The 16,662-nt window shown below is 41.2% G+C and overlaps 2 protein-coding genes across 3 annotated transcripts; one reads left to right on the top strand and one right to left on the bottom strand.

Moving 5' to 3' along the window:
- Positions 1 to 803: 803 nt before the first annotated feature.
- Positions 804 to 11,258, bottom strand: LIAS (lipoic acid synthetase). Its single transcript, XM_074866014.1, has 11 exons — positions 11,110 to 11,258; positions 10,170 to 10,342; positions 9,384 to 9,477; positions 8,527 to 8,607; positions 8,144 to 8,300; positions 7,219 to 7,276; positions 6,038 to 6,166; positions 5,313 to 5,458; positions 3,551 to 3,621; positions 2,687 to 2,798; positions 804 to 1,768 (listed from the first exon to the last, which is right to left on the bottom strand). Exons 1-11 carry the CDS (start codon positions 11,191 to 11,193, stop codon positions 1,716 to 1,718), a joined length of 1,158 nt encoding a protein of 385 aa, XP_074722115.1. The 5' UTR covers positions 11,194 to 11,258; the 3' UTR covers positions 804 to 1,715.
- A 106-nt stretch (positions 11,259 to 11,364) lies between these two features.
- Positions 11,365 to 16,568, top strand: RPL9 (ribosomal protein L9). 2 transcript variants are annotated; one of them, XM_074866015.1, is made up of 8 exons: positions 11,365 to 11,419; positions 11,864 to 11,910; positions 11,986 to 12,101; positions 12,975 to 13,070; positions 13,391 to 13,523; positions 14,943 to 15,023; positions 15,501 to 15,619; positions 16,456 to 16,568. In XM_074866015.1, exons 2-7 carry the CDS (start codon positions 11,865 to 11,867, stop codon positions 15,605 to 15,607), a joined length of 579 nt encoding a protein of 192 aa, XP_074722116.1. In that variant the 5' UTR covers positions 11,365 to 11,419; position 11,864; the 3' UTR covers positions 15,608 to 15,619; positions 16,456 to 16,568. The 2 variants fall into 2 exon arrangements, with proteins under 2 accessions (XP_074722116.1, XP_074722117.1); XM_074866016.1 differs by lacking the exon at positions 11,365 to 11,419 and adding an exon at positions 11,636 to 11,780.
- The last annotated feature ends 94 nt before the right edge of the window (positions 16,569 to 16,662 follow it).

Genomic DNA, 16,662 nt, shown 5'->3' with positions numbered 1-16,662 from the left:
AAACTTAAAGTTATTATTGATATTTTTTTAATAGAAAAAAGGAAGAATCCTTGCCTTTCTCTCTGCTTTTACAAAGTACAGCTATTAAGACTTCTGTTTCTCTGTTCTTCCCTTGTGTTCGTCATGGATTGGGTTTCTCTTCCCCTAATTTACACTTCCACTTACACCGTTTAATTAGTACATTCCTTCTAGCTTAAGGCTATTTGTCTTCACAATGCTTTAATATTGCTATACTTCATTTTGTAAAGTGTCAATTGTGCATCACTGGCCTCAGTGGTATAATCTGACTTTTGTTGTTCATGACAATATCAAGTTTCTCTTACATATTAACTTGCTAATTAGCTCTCTTCCTTCTAACATCTAGCTGAGTTGGGGGTGCGGTGGAGGTCCACTCTCCTTCCTATAGAATACAGTAGTTTTAGAAAAGTACTAAAGCCAGCCATAGGATTAACCTGTATGATGAGAGTGTGGGACCAGACAGTAAATTCCTGGCATGTTTCCCAAATAACTTTGTGAAGATACAGCTGAAGCCAGTTAAAAATGGTATCTAATGACCATAGCAGACAACTGAGAATTATTAGGGAGAGATGCACTCTGAATTATCATGACTGCAAAGAGAAGTTACAGCTGCTAGTATACCATAAGCCATGTTGTTATTTCTACTTGAGCTTACTATGGTACGTAATGGATTTCACATTTCATCCATGATGCAGTTCACTTCCCTGTATTCAGATTTACAGCCAGACCAGGTCTCAAGAGGGCAGGTAACCAGACCAATCAAACACAACCACCACACCCTTGGATGGGGATTTTAACTTTCCTTTAATAAGACCATATATACCTCTGGAGTAGAAGCATAGCACAGAACAGCAGCAGTTCTGCACACCCAGTACTGAAGAAGCACCTGCGCAACTCAGTGGGGTTTGTTAGTCATATACCCAAAGCAGGGGTGGCTCTATTTATGCTGTTACGTTAACTCTGACTTTCCAAATAATTAAATTATATGGTATCTACACAAGGTTAATTGTCTTGCCACAAAAGGTTCTTGTTTTCTTCAGTTAGATACCTTGTGTTTACCAAGGCTTACACTTTGAGACATGCAAGCACCTGAAAAGCATTAGTTATCAGAATGGTACAGCTCATTTCCTTAAGATGCAGGCAAGCGATACTATCTCTTGAAGGAGTATTAGTGATACTTTCTCTGGTGTGGCTCAAGATATCCCTAATCTGGTCCTCTGTCATGTACACAATCTTTCTTTAGAACTCCTCTAGTTCCAAGAGCCCCTGCAAGCTTGTGTACCGTAACAGTAAGATACACCAAAATATCAGTAACTTTCAAATTACTCTTAGCATCTTCACAAGTATTAACTGCAGCAATACTGATGGTAGTATCAAATCTCTTTACTTAAATCTGGTTTGATTTTTTTTTTTTTTAGCTTACATTTCTTCCAACTCAGTTCCATTACTCTTTCAAAATCAGTTCTATCTTCTGACTTTTTGCTGAACAGCAGAAGTACTATGTAGTTGTAGCCTTGCCAGGAGGGATGAGGTAAAATAATATGAAGTGTTTTGGTGAGAGAAAAGTATTCTGGAAAGATAGTAAGTTTATTCATACATCAACCATCTGGTCTTCTGCATTTCTGGAACTGAGTATAATTACGTGCTGAAAAAAGGATCCTTAAAACTGGCTGCTTTAAATAGGTTCACTCTTCTCTTCAGATAGCTTTTGTCTTTCTTTTTTCTACTAAGTTCTTCAAGAAGAATTCACCTAATTAAAAGGCAAAAAAGCACCAAAATAATGTGTAGGTATTCCAATGAAAGAAAGCAATACACATTCTTATTTAATGCAAGTGTTCTATTCTATAATGTAATTGTTCTTACCAGTATTTTATAGTAATTCAATTCTGTAACAACAGCACTTCCAACACATACAGCAGAGATGTAAAAAAACCCCAAAACCCATAACCTGAACAACAACCCTACACCCCCAAAATCCTGATTTTCCTCATGCCCAATTTTATGAAATAGCTCTGGTTCTTCGTGATTTCCAACAGGCAAAGGTAAATTGATTTAATTAAAAATTAATTCCTATTTCATAAAGTATCAGCAACTTAAGAGTGAAACCTGCTATAAATCTCATTTGAGCTGGCATCAGAACAGTCTAGGCACAGTGCCCCAGATGAGTCTTCTCTACTCTCTCCTTAGGAAAAAGCAGCAACATGCTCCATTAGTATCAGTTGCTACTTAATACCTAGTGCTTTGCCAGAAAAAGCACTGCCGTGTGTCTAATTATTTCTAAGGCACTGTAAATAAATTCTGCCCAAGGCAATAGAATTACATCACAAAGGGCCCCATTAAACCCTGAAGCATCCAAGAGACAGAATGTAAAGGAAAACTTGCACATTGGGTACCCTTTATCCTGCCTCACCCATTGAGCATAGTACAAACTAGGTTTGGCAAAAAATTAGCTTAAGCAGCACAGCACTTGTACAAATATCAATTACTGTCATACTGATGCATTTAGATGACCTACTAAGATAGTAAGTGTAAATAATTAAAGAAAAATAAGATTTCTGTATGAGGTGTCCTTGAGCTAAGGTGAGCTTTGTTGCATATTACTTCACTTTTTTGACTTTACATAATAAAACATTATGTGCAAAGAATCTAATGCTTTTCAGTAATTTACCTGCTTTATAGGAGGAGCGCACTAAGGGCCCGCTAGCGGTGTAATGGAATCCAAGGTCATTTCCTACTTTTTCCCAGTACTTAAATTTTTCGGGAGTTATATACTCCTCAACCTGAGTGAAAAGAATTCATTTTTGGGTATAAATGCAAAGGAAATGGCTATACTTAGCATGTAGTGACATGAAACACAGTTATATTGCAAGTTCAAAATTTTACACTCCAAAACTTTCAGCAGACAAGTCACAAAATGAATTTTCTCTGCTTTCTACTGAAAGTGCATTTTATTTGCTTTTCATATTTAGCTGAAAAGTTTAGAATTCAATTTCTAGTTGTTGCTTTATCATTTTCTTCACTCGGTTTTTGAATGGTCCTTTTTTCCCAAGTTAGGAAAAAAAATACAATAGTCCTACAAATCTCTTCACTAACAGTTACTTCAGTGAAATACAGTAACAGAAGAGACTCAAACTCTGGACAATTACAGAAGGAGAACATGGTAGTTTCCCAGCAGAAGTGGCACCATTAAGGGAGAGCCTATGAGATAGTGAAGGGGAGCTGGCTTGAGAGGTTATGTTTGAGATATATACTGAAACTCGTGTTTTCCAGAACCATGCCTCAGCTTCAGCTGTCTCACCAGCTAATAGTAGAAAGTAGCAACGGGAAGTCTGCAGAAGATGGAAGGGATTAGATGGCTAACGTCAATTTTAGTGAGGAGCCCATAACAGATGAAGATCAGGTTAAACAAGGAAGGAAATTTTTCCCAACATCCACAGTTAAGGATGCATATCAAGCCTCAATTTAGAAAGAGGAAACTTGACTGTGCAAGGTACAGAACATAACATTGCTGGTGAATTAAAGGCATTTTTACCTTCAGGTGACGTTTTGTTGGTTGCATGTACTGTCCTAGGGTCAAACAATCTACATCTGCTTCCCGCAATACTGTAAGAACAAAATTCCCTGTTAGCAGCAGAAGGATCACAAGGGACTGTCAGCAACTGGGAAACGCCCTCCTTCCAAGTGTGAACAAAGGTCACTCCGCAGCACCCTGCAGGGGTTACCTTCTGCTCTCCAGCAAAGGGAACTTGCAGCCTCCGTGAGCAGTAGCCACTCACCTCATTCTGAGCTCCATGCTGCAGCAAGACCTGAGTGATCTAGTTTAAAGCAAGAGACAATACCACTGCGCTGCACTCACTGCAGTCACGTGTCTCGCTGCAGAGATGACATGCTCTTGTCTTTTTTCTCTTACTGCTTTTCATTGTGTCTTTAGGTCAGAGTCTTCATTTGACAAAAAAAGGGATGCAGGCACATACACTTGGTAGTTCTCCACTGTTTCAAGAGACTTCATGCCAAAAAGATGTGGACAGTTCTAGAGAGCTATACATCAGGGAAAACTGCCAACATCTTTTGCCAGTTCTACACTTAGGAGGTATGTTAGCTCTGATGTCTGCAGAATCTCATAAACTTTGCTCAAATTTGAGTGTATACTAGGATCAATATACAGCAAATGAGTTCAGGTAGTCTACTTACAGAGGTAGATGCAGACACCTGATAGCTAACCTGAAGAATTATGTTCACTGCAGCTAGTGGGATATTCTGAGAAGAGGGATGGCTGAGGAATCAGATTTTGCATTAACATCTCCATATATTTTCTGGCTACTTGGGCTGGTTGCCCCACATTAAATAGGAAAAAAAGATGGTGTTTTGACCACAGCATTATACTCACTGTTACCCTAGAATCTCTGTTTAGACTGAGACGGTTCCATGAAGAAACTCATTCAATATCAGCACATTTACATGTTCTTTTAACTCGTACCCAGAGGATGGAAGGGGAACAAAATTAAGAGTAACTGAATGAATGTGGTGAGTAACAGTTTGTCTCCAAATACATCCATGACAGTGGCCTGAAAACATGACACCAAATCTGAAATACCATATTCTTGTGGCAGGAAATGCTAGGTAGGAAGAATGGGAAAATCAGGAACTGTAATTTTATGGTCCTGATTGTGGGATAGCTGCAGAAAAACTAGACTGTATCACTGCATTCTAAATATGGGTTGTTGTACACAAAATAAAGTACCAGGTAGACATTCTTTCAGGATATGGGAGAAATGCTATAGGATTTATGAATTTCTTCTTGCAAGCACATTGCATTCACTGTGAAATTTTCTCCTCTTAAAAGTACATTTACATGAAAACATAAGAACATGCTACAGCTCCAAGAATAGTAACTGGTTTTGAATCTAAGTAAAATGAAATAAATTATTTTAAACAATCAGGTTTGCTGTTTCTAAAAAGGAATGCGCAATAGGGCAACTATGTTGCAAGTCCATTATTTAAGTATTGCAAAGATAAGAATGTGAAAATAGTCACACAAAGATACTTATAATTTCCACTGAAATCAACATGAGCTGGATCTACCTGTCAAACTGAATCTGAAAGCCATATGAAGGCAAAATATTTCAGAGGTTTAATCTTTTTTAACCAAACTTTTTTTTTTCCATAAAGCTTAGAAAACGTTTCCTGCACCAGCAAACTGACTTGCATGTTGAGGCAAAGATGCTTACAACTGTTTTCCAACACAGTAAAACTCATACCTGTGAATTTTGGCATATATTTCAACACCAACTTACATTTCATTGTGGAATATACTTGTTCATCTGTCTCGCCTAGCCCCAACATAATGGAGGTTTTAGAAATGACGCCGGGCTGGACCTCTTTAGCGTGCTTCAGCACACGTATGGATTGTTCAAAGTTGGCTCGAGGATCACGGACCTTCCTTTTCGTATTTCCAGCACAAGGGGAAAAACGCATGAAAGGGTGCACAGAAGTTAAGAGATGCCAAGAAAGGTGCGTTCTGGTAGTTTCCACAAGGTGAAAATGGCAACTGGGAGGTTTTAGCCGTGCAGTTCCACACCGGCTGAACCCCCCCCGCAGCATCGCAAGCGATGGGATGCGCTCCCGTTCGGGTCCCAGAGCGGGGCTCCCCGCCCGCGCGGCGCCGGCTGCGCCCACCCTTGCCCCGGTGGCCCCCGTCCGGCCGCACCCCCACGGCATGAGGCGGGGCCGCCCCGGGGGCCGGGGCGCGGCGCGGGCGCCCTCTGCCGGCGGGCGGCGGGCACGGCGGCGGCGGCGCGCGCGAGGCATGCTGGGAGCGGGGCCGGTCCGCCGCGCACCCCGCGCCATTTCGCCCTGCGGCCTGTCCCGCCCGGCCCGGCCCGGCCCCGCCCGGGCGCGGCGGAGAGCTTCCGTGAGGGTCTCAATGAAGGGCGCCGGCTACCCCTTCCACACAGACCCTCCTACAAAACCCCTCGTCTGTTCATACTTTCTGCTATTTCTACATACTGGTATTACTTACCTCTGTAATTCTGGCACCGTCTCCACGTTGTGGGCATACACATCCAGTCCCGACAACGCTACTTTCTCCACAGCTTTAAAGTCCCCTCGAAAATCGGGAGTTAGGCATTCTACCAGGATTTTTGAATTCCTTAAAAGGAGAGGCAAAATGAACACATCTAGGGGATCTCTTGCTAAAAAACTCAGTATAGCAAAAACCCAAACATAACTAAATAAATGATGGTCTGACAAGCAAAGTAAAGTTAATTTGGGATACAATTCTAAACCAACAGATTTCTGCAAATACTGGTATGACAATTCAAACAAAACATAATGTGTTTAATCCCTGATTTTACTGATGTGAGCTGAAATAGAATGAAAGTGAAATCAATATAAAAGCAGTTCCAACAGTCTTAATCACATTCACTGTTTGTACGTGATTTTTCATGTGTCTTTGTTGCAGGTTAACAACATGAGCTTAACATCATAGCTCCAAAATACAGAAGAGATACAATCCTACCTACTGGGATAAGAAGATTATTGCCCTGGGATCTAATCTTGGTGTCCAGGAGCCAGATTTCAGCTCAGAAAGGCAGGTTAGGGAAACTGCAAAAACCTTTCAAGTCCCAAGATAAAGACTTAAATGATGTTATACAAATTAAATCTGCAGGTAGACACATATGCTACCAAATGGCATGCAAGGCACTGATGTAGAATGAAGAAGGCACAGAAGGCATGGAAAGCCGAAGGTACAATCGCAGACTTAGAAACAGTCATTGTGGGAAAACACAAAGAAATCTGATCACTGCTGAAAGAGAAACCCAACTTCTTCTGTCATGTGGTGGCACTTATCTAAATCCACTGTGTTTAAGCCCCAAGCTTCAAGAATGAATGTACCTCAAAAGTATGTACTCATTTCCTGGTAGACCAGCTGCCTGTTCAAAGAAATAATCCAGTGCTTAGCTTTAAATAAGCCTGGGCTAAATTGGAAATGCATCCAAATTCAAAATACTTTGAGGCCATTATATGAGAAAGATGAAAAACAAGAAAAAAAAAAAAAAAAAAGGGACACAGATAGGCTAAAGGCAGACTTTTGTATTTGTACAGCCCCTGGAATAATCCAGCTAAAAGTAGTTTTGACCTATATGCAGTACCACATTCTAAAGTTATAATAATAATAGTAGTAACACATCAATAATATACCTTTCTTTCAGATGCGAGACTGTCTTTGCAAAGTGTTCTGCTCCACCGTCAGGCATATCTAGAAGCATTTCAATTATTCAGTTAACCTTTCTGTTCAAGAAATGTATTTACTTATTAGCAAAGCTACAAAAACCCTACAGATTCAAATTTAAATGCAAAATAATAAGCAGTCAAACCTCAGTCTTATCTTACCGCTTATGCCAAAGGTTTACAACAGATATTCTACCAAGCCTTGTTCTGCACAAAGTCTAACTGTGATTGTCTAGGGTAGGCTTCAAAAGTTTACTCCGAATTTACCTGTCTCTAGGTTCACTGTCAGCCTGAGCACAAAATGGCTTTACCTATTTATGTTTTTGGTCTGAGAAACAGTTCTACAAAAATTGAAATATATATATTATTGCTCTTTTATTGTAAGCCACTTCAAAGCTACTGGACTTTCCATCATACTGAACAGTCTTTACAATGGTCTTCCCCACCTATGTGGTTTCACCATAAAGGAGCTACTACAACCTTAGAAAAAGGCAACTTTGAGTTTTGTTACATAAAATATATTCCAGGTTTAGTTTTTGGAAGGAAGCTCTGTAACGGTATTGTATATGAAGTTGGGGCGGGGATGGGTTTTTTGCTAATCAGGTAATAGAACGTGCTGTATATGTATGTATTTTGCAAAAAAAGAGTTATAAAATATTTAGTATTGTAATATTCTTGATGTTTAATAACAGCGTAACTTCCATTATATTTTACGAGACACAGAGAAATACTAAGGATATGTAGAAACTTTCAAAGGTTTCAGCACTGTCAACTCTTTTAAAATAGCAATCCTCAACAATTGTGCTGAGTGATAAATGTTTGTCGAGGTCTGTGTTTACCCCATATAACGCATATGAGAGCTCAGACTGGAAGAGATGAGAGACAACATACTAACCGTCTCTGTCCACAGACGTCAATACAACATAATCCAAGCCCCACTCAGCTATAGCCTTTGCTGTGTTGTAAGGCTCCTTGGGATCCAGTGGAGGTGGATTTTTTGCTGTCTTTACTGAACAAAATCTGCAACCTCTAGTGCATGTGTCACCCATCAGCTGAAATAAGAAAGACATTCCTACCTTTACAGTGTACACATCACTATTGCTCAGCTGAGACACAGCTGCATAAGCGAGATCAGATAAATCCCAGTACTAAGTAAAAAAACTAGGACAGTGCTTTACTCTACATTTGTTGTAATAAACCCACTCCACTACAGTAGAGATGCAACAATTCAAACAGCTCTAACATTAACCGAATACTAAGAAATGGTTAATGGCTTACCATAATAGTAGCTGTAGCTGTAGCATATTCACCACCTCCCCAGCATTCTCCAATGTTGGGACAACGTGCTTCTTCACATACCTAAAGGTAAAAGACAGTAATGTACCTATTATTACTGTGATCTATTATTACTGAAAATTATTGTTATATTATTGATCAATTTCAATAGTAGCCTACAAAAAAAATTCCTTCCCTGATAAATGAGGGGATTAACAGTTACATATTGTTCTCTAAGCAATCAGTAGAATAGATAGGAAGAAAAGAATTATTTCCTGACATCCATTATCATTCTTTTCCTCTACTTCACAACTCCAAAAACTCCTCAACCATGTAACTGCCTTATTAATTAGCACATATTGTCATTGACACTTTAAATTGAAAAACTGATAAAATGTTCACAAAGCTTGTGATGCATCAAAGCATGATCTTACTCTGAAAAAAAATGAAAAAAACTCTCCATGCATACTCACCACTTTTTACCATCTGGAAGGTATATTTAATGAAACAGATATATTTCTACAATTTCTTTTCATGCAAAACATGTATGTAACTCTGAAATTGTGTGTGTTTCCATTAAAAACAGTCACACATAGCATCTTCTGATCTGTTTGGTGATGCAAATAGTAAACCCTAGTATTTAAAATCACAGCAGGAAAAACATGAAATACTCCATTGGATTTGACTTCATTCTTTATGGGTAAAATTCACTGCTGGCAAAAAGATCAGCATTGGGCTTGGTTTCAGTGCTGAAGATCATGCAAGACATGATTTCTACCTGTCCTCCACAAAGACGTAATTCTGTATCTGTAAAAAAATGCTGTATTTCTACAGGAAAACCTGGTTGGTACTAGATTTACCGTATGAAGATTTAAACTTCTCAAGGTATTCTTTAGTTTATTGTAGTTCTTTCCCATGGGAATCTTTGTTTTCAGCCATGGAGGAAGTCGCAGCCTGAATAACATCAAGCAAACATAAACATTAATAGATTATTTACATGGTAAGCTTCCATTAATTTCATAGATCCACTTTAATTTGTTACAGATCCCAACTAGGAAAGGTTCCTTGAAAACTGACGCAACTCAGCAACCAATATTAAAATCATTCATGGTCATAATGGACTTCTCTCTTCCATGTTTATCATCATCCCAACATGCAAGAGTAGGTGTTTGTTGTCATTAGAAGCTTTAAAACTGTTAACTGTACTGGCGGGATTTAATAATAACACATTGGAGACTGCAACAATTAATGGCAGTATATGCTCCACAGCTATCGCAAAGCCTGATCAGATTTATAACTGGAAATACGGTGGTTTTAAGCATTTCTAATTTCGTCTCCCTTTTTTGTTTTACTCTATCGATAATATTTTTTCAACACCAAAGTAGGGTACACTCACCTACTGATGTATATTTGTAATTTAATACAGGCTATGCCAGAAGCAGTCAAGCGAGAAAATCCCACCAGGTCTTCATGTTTTGTTATGCATTTGAAGTTAATAATGTGTTTGTTCTTTCTTGAAAACTTATGAAATTTGCAAACCAGTACGACAGGATTTAATAAAAATATATCATACACATTTTGTAGTTAGTACTAAACATACAAGATTGTGTGTGGAAACAACTACAGCTGTTTAAAATCACAAGTACCTTTCTCCTTTCTGACGCTTTAAACTGCCTTTATACTCTGCCCACGTGCTCTTGTCTGACAAATCTCCAGATACAAAGTCTTGTAAGGCTGGTCCATTTTGCAGAAACTCTTTTTTTTCCTCTGGCAAAGAACCTGATGTTCTGTACTGGTTACACAGGTGGCTCCCAGACACCTAAAAGAAGCAACACTGTAATGTATTGAATTCTAAATGTGCTAGCATTATATACTAAATAACTGCTCGTCCTTTTGGTGGTTAAGGTACATTTTGTGTAAGCATTTTCCCAATTGCCTTTAAGTTAAACATATAATTATCTTTTCCATTTTAAGTCACGCAAAACAGACATAAAGCATGATCTCTTCTGAAATATCTTAATATCAAAAGAAGTTATATAGTTTTTGGATATAAGTTACATTGTATGGATTAATTGGCGATGTCGGGGCTGAAACCCAAGCCGCTGAGGTGATTTAGGCTGCCAAGTCAGTAACCCACGGACGTTATTTCGGTGCAGAAGCAGCACAAGTCGGGCTCTCAGAAGCGGAGTTTGAAGTGGGTGGGATCCGTGGGTCTCTTTGCTGAGAGTGAGTGAGCGTGTCTGTGTGAGCGTGTCTGTGTGTGTGAGCGTGTGTGAGCGTGTGTTTGTGTGCAGGGGCACGGCAGCTCCCCGGCTGCCTCACGTCCCAGCCTCCCCGCGGCGGCGCTGGGACAGCCCTTCCCAGGGCTCCGCCCGCGGGCACCCATCGCTCTCAGGCCCCACGCCCCAGCCGGGCGGCCCGCAGCCACACACGACCTCAGATATCGGCATCGTCTTCTGCCGCCACGACGTGCCGCCTCCCCTCACCGAGGCACCGTCCCGAGGTCTCCTTTCTGCCGGGCCGCAACGCCCACCCCTGTCCGCTCGGCAGCCCGCCCTCCGGCACCCCCCTGCGGCGCTGACTCACCTGCCCCTGCGGCCTCAGCAGCAGCCGCCGGGCGGCCGTGGCGGCGGCGGCCCCGCAGCGGCGGCCCCCCGACAGCAGCGACATGGCGGCCCCCGCGGAGCAGCCTGGCCCGCTTAGCCGGCCGGCCCGAACGATCCTCTCAGCGCTCCGCCGCGTCGCCTGGTCGCGTCACTTGGCTCACACGCATCGGGCCTCGGCTACTCTTGCCTCTTGGACGGCTGCCTCAGCGTGATGACGTTAACTGACCGGGAGCAGCTACAAGTACGTGATGACGTCAGTCGCTGTCTCTTTCCGCTCTGCCTGCCGCGAGGTGAGGCGGGGGCCGGCGGCGGCATCCGGGTCCATCGGCCGCGGGCAGCCCTCCGAGTGCTCCGCCCGGGCGCCGGCAGCCTCCCGGGGCGCCGCCGGGCCCAGCCGCCGCGCCCTGATCCGGGCCCTGCGGGAGGGGAGCCCCCGGGGTGACGCCTTCCCCCTGTCCCCCCACCCCGGCGGCTCTAGGCCCGGGCTGGGCCCCGTGGTGGAGCTGAGCGCCGAGGCCGCCGCTTTTCGCCGCTCCTCGGGCCTGGGCGGCACGTATCGGTGTTGGAAGCGGAGCCCGGCGTCGTGGCGGCCCGGAGGTGGCAGAGGGGGTGGGGGCACCGGGTCGGCGCTCCGTAGTTGAGTGTTTGGGGGTACGTGCCGGGGAGGAGCGGAAAGGACGCGGGAGAAGGGCCTTGCCTTGGGGTCTGCAGCTTCTTTCCGTTGTCCTTTGCAGAATGAAGACCATTCTCAGCAACCAGACCGTTGACATCCCCGAGCAAGGTACGTGTGCGTTTGAAAGGCGTTCTGTGGTGCTGACCCCGCAGCCGGTAACGAGCGTTTGCCTTTGATTTCCAGTCAGTGTTTCACTGAAGGGCCGGACAGTCATTGTAAAGGGCCCCAGAGGAACCTTGCGGAGGGATTTTAACCACATCAACGTGGAGCTGTCCCTCCTGGGAAAGAAACATAAGAAGGTGAGTGCTGCAGAGCTTGTTTCTCTACCCAGAGAGGGAGGGGAGGGGAGCTTCGCAGTTAGCTTTAAAACTTCTTGCTAGTGTAAGAGATTGAAGCAAAAGTTTAGGCCGCGGATAAGTTATTTAATTATTTGCTTGTTTCTGTGTTTTCTGAAAGGGACTGGTCTCATGGAACCTTGGGACCTACTTGGGAACTGTGGAGCTCTTGAGGTTCTCTGATATGTTGGATTGAATTTGTTGATTGATTTTCTTCCGTAGTTACAGTCAGATAGTTACTGGGAAGGGGCTTGATAGTTATATGCTCTGGTTTATAAACGGGGTAGCTTTAGCTAGATAAAACTAAATCTCTACATTCAGCTTCCAGAATTGGTGAGTTACATCAGGAGAGCAGATGTTTCCTTTGTAAATGCATAATATTTTTGTACTTTTTTAAAAGCTGAAAAAAAAAAGGCAACAGTGGCTGATTTCAGCTACTTTTTCCACAATCATGTAGTGTTTTGTTAAAACACTGGACCCCCACACAGTGTTTCATTAAAAAGTTGATAGGTAATACTTGGGAGACTGATTTTGGAACATTTGATAAAACACCTTTCGGCTTAACATGTCAGAGTATCTATTCCAGCTTCTTTGAAGATTTGTTAGTAACAAGACATGAAGAAGAAATTATTTCTCATACATCTGGGCGTTAGGGCTTAAAAGACTTGAGCTATTTTATTGTTTCTTTGAAGGACTACTACCTTTGTGCTTTTGTCAGGAGGGCTTCTAAGTAGTTTACCTGAATTTCTGACTCTTAGTTTGTCACAAAAACGTGTAATTTCTGTCTTCAAAGTGTAGCTGAAAGCTTTGTGAATTCTATTTATTTTTTTAACACAGCTACGTGTTGACAAGTGGTGGGGTAACAGAAAGGAGCTGGCAACAGTTCGCACAATTTGCAGCCATGTACAGAACATGATAAAGGGTGTTACGCTGGTGAGTTTTATTTTGAAGTAGGATAACTCATGTCATTTTTGTTACTAACAACAAGCAGCCTATTACTTTAGCGAGACCTTTTCTAAGCATCGAGATGTAGCTTTCTCTTTTTTTTTTCTTGCATGTGCTGTCAAACAAGTTCTGCAAGTGGAAGAAAGCATGAACTATAAACTCTGCCTGTCTCTTGGGCTCAGTGGCTTGCTCTTGTTAAGAAACTGTTTTCAATATATTTTGGTTTTAGATATCTTCAGTAAGCTTTATGCATTGGTTTTACCTTTTGGATGTATTCTGCTTTCAACGTCTGATGTGCTTTATCCTAGGGATTTCGTTACAAGATGAGGTCAGTGTACGCTCACTTCCCGATCAATGTAGTTATACAGGATAATGGCTCACTCGTGGAAATCCGAAACTTCTTGGGAGAGAAGTACATTCGTAGAGTGCGTATGAGGCCAGGTGAGCATCTCTGGAGGTGTACTTTACTATTTCTAACTAGGGTTTCTAAACTATTTTCTTCGGGTATTGCCACTGATAACAGGAGATGGTGAATGGTTGTTGAAGCAGCATTTGCCTGTCTGTGTAATCTTACGATACTTTTGCCACTGTTTAGATATATTATTAATAATGCTTTTGTAATTTATTTTTGGAAATAAGGGCTAGCTAATAACTAGTTTAGAGCTAGTTATTGGAATACAAGTTCCAAGCGGCCCAGTGTTTACTTTCATCATTGTGAAATCTTGACAGTGTTCATAGTTGGTAAACTCTGGGTGCTTAATTTTAGATTTGTATTTCTGTTTTAAACGTTGTACATGAACTAGTTTCACACCACATCATATTTTTGGTCTTTGAAGTGCTGTTGTATTTTGAATTTCCTGATTGAGTAGGAGCATGTAAGATAAATGTTAAAATTATCATCTTACTTGTTGGTTTTACATCTTGCATACTTGGGGTTTTAGCAGAATGTATAACAGAGTAGGCATTTGATGGAGCTTGTTAACCTTCCAAAAGGAGGAGGCAAAACATATCATAAACATGGTTACCTTAAGACTGTAGGGAAGACTTTCCATGTTCATTTTTTTAATAGTTCCTCTTCTGGTGAAGGTATGGGTAAGGATATTTAGTGTAACTGATCATGTTTTGGCATGGCTTTAGATGAAAGCATCGGACTTGTCCAAAAACAGTGGTAGATACAGCTCGGGGTTACTTACGATGGCTTTGATTTACTATGGAATATTAAGGGTGGGTTTGATTATTGTATTTGATTTTTTTAAGTTGGCATTTACTTCAATGATAGTAAAGTGCTGGCTTAAAAGCTAATATCTATTGACTAAATAGATCAAACTATGAAAACTTAATGGTGTTATTGCAAATGAAAGTTTCCTGTTACTCTTGAATGTCTGCATGTTTACTCCTTGTGAGTATTCACAGTGTAGCTAGTATAAACCTGGTGCTTGACATGTCAGGGGGCAGGGTTTTTTTTAATGACTTGATTGGGATTACTCCAGTATTGTCTTAATGAACATAAGAATGTGGAAAATGGCACCACCTAGCTGAGGAAGCCGTGCTGGCAAAACCTCTGGCTCGTACACAGTGTTGGTGATTAATGCTGTAACGTAGTAACATTTAAGCAGGAAGGAATATCACTTAGTTGCTGTCAATTCAGAGTATGACTTGCACTAATCTTTGAGTTTTGAAACTGTGGGAGGGATGACAATCCTGGAAGGCATTTGAGGGACTCTTTAAGTCATAGAAGCTAATTATTGCCTAGAATACTACTTTTTAGATCTGTAAATTGGGACAGGACATCAGTACTGTTTCTTTAGTATGCTTAATGTCTTTGCCAATGATGTAGATTGTGCATTTTCCTTTCTGTAGGTGTCTCCTGTGCAGTATCTCAAGCCCAGAAAGATGAGCTGATCCTTGAAGGGAATGACATTGAATTGGTCTCCAATTCAGGTTTGTGGAAGTAGATGTGTGGGAACATACAATGATGGGCTACTTTTATCTGAAGATGTCAGCTTAGCAAACTGTCTTTTTTCTCAAACTCTGATGTAAGTGGCAGCTTAGGATTTTTTTCCTCTAATCACTGTAATTGTTTTTTGTAGTTTCTTATGCTTTTCCTAAACTTAGAGATGTTTTTACAAGTCCACAGAAGCTTTTTTCTGAGTCAGTATTGATGGTCCTTTTTGGCACCGAATTTTTCAGCTTTTCAGTTGTACAAGCGTGCACTAATAAACTATCACTGCCCTGAGTTGCCAAGACAGGCTCAGTGAAATGCATTCTGTTTTCATGAGAGCTGACAGGATTTCAAGTTGATAATTCCTTGCTCCAGATGACAGTTTCGCTTGTTAGTTGAAATACTGGAGAGTGAACAAAGGCTATGAGTTGGCTTGGACCTCTTGCTTTGTGCTAATGGTCTTGCTTTGTTTGCAGCTGCCTTGATCCAGCAAGCCACTACAGTCAAGAACAAGGATATCAGGAAATTCTTGGATGGTATCTATGTCTCCGAGAAAGGAACAGTACAGCAGGCAGATGAGTAAAACTCTTAATAGGTTGGTATCATCTTAACACAGATCGTACATCTTCAGTGTAGAGATGGTTAATCAATCTGGGAACTTGACAAGGTTTATCTGCTGTAACAAGGCTGTGGTTAAGCAGGTTCCCAACAGGGATGCAGTTGTGCCTCTAAAAGGTGTCATAAGAGGTATCCTAAAACTTGAATTTTGCTAGGTCTCTTGACAGCAACTTTCCATCTCTCATCAACTTGGTGTTATGCTGCTGTATGGAGAAACACTGAACTCTAAAGTGCTGTATTCTGCTCTCTGCATGCTACTTATGATGCTGGCTCAGAATTTAAAAGCTACTGATGTAGTGAGACAGACTGGTTTACAGCTGTTGACAAAGACTTTCTTGGACTAATGTTCCTCCTGTTTGGACACTGACCTCACTAAAAAGAGTGGTCAGCACGTAATTTATCTATAAAGGTTTTCTGTCTAGTTTGTGTGTAAATGCTTGTAAACAAAGTTCAGTTTAACAAGGACAACTATTTACGTTGTGTATGTACATTTGTTACTGAAGTTGAGTACAATGATTTTGGGATATTATCACCAGCCAGGTACCAGATACTTGCAAGCTACTGAAAAAATTATTTTTAGTGCTGTTCAGAGTTCCTTGAGAGACAGAACAACTTGTTACCTGCTTGTTAAACAGTTGTGAGCTGCTGTATTTGAAGGCATCTTTAAGTAATCTAACCTGAATAAAATGAGGCAAATTCTTTGAGCTATTAATGTCTATTTTGCATTAAAATTATGTCATATTTCTGTAAACTTTCAATTTCACATTTGCAGTGCTAAAACCTTTCTAAAAGCTCTTAACTTTTTATTTACAGTTGTCTGGATCCTGAAACAAACCACCATGAGACATATTAGCAAATACCAGCCTGAAGAATCTGATACTAAACCTGAACACCATGAGAGGTTAAATAAAATAAAACTTATTTCATATCTTGGCCTCTTTTTTTAAGAACTAAAGGGTGATTGTGTGAACATGTTCAAGACCTTTGGCTTTTGGAGAAGCAGATTGTCACAGGGTAATG

This window comes from Strix uralensis, chromosome 4 (assembly GCF_047716275.1).
Source record: "Strix uralensis isolate ZFMK-TIS-50842 chromosome 4, bStrUra1, whole genome shotgun sequence".
Lineage (NCBI taxonomy): Eukaryota > Metazoa > Chordata > Aves > Strigiformes > Strigidae > Strix > Strix uralensis.
Note: the sequence above shows the minus strand (reverse complement) of the source record. Positions and strands in the feature narration are given on the sequence as shown.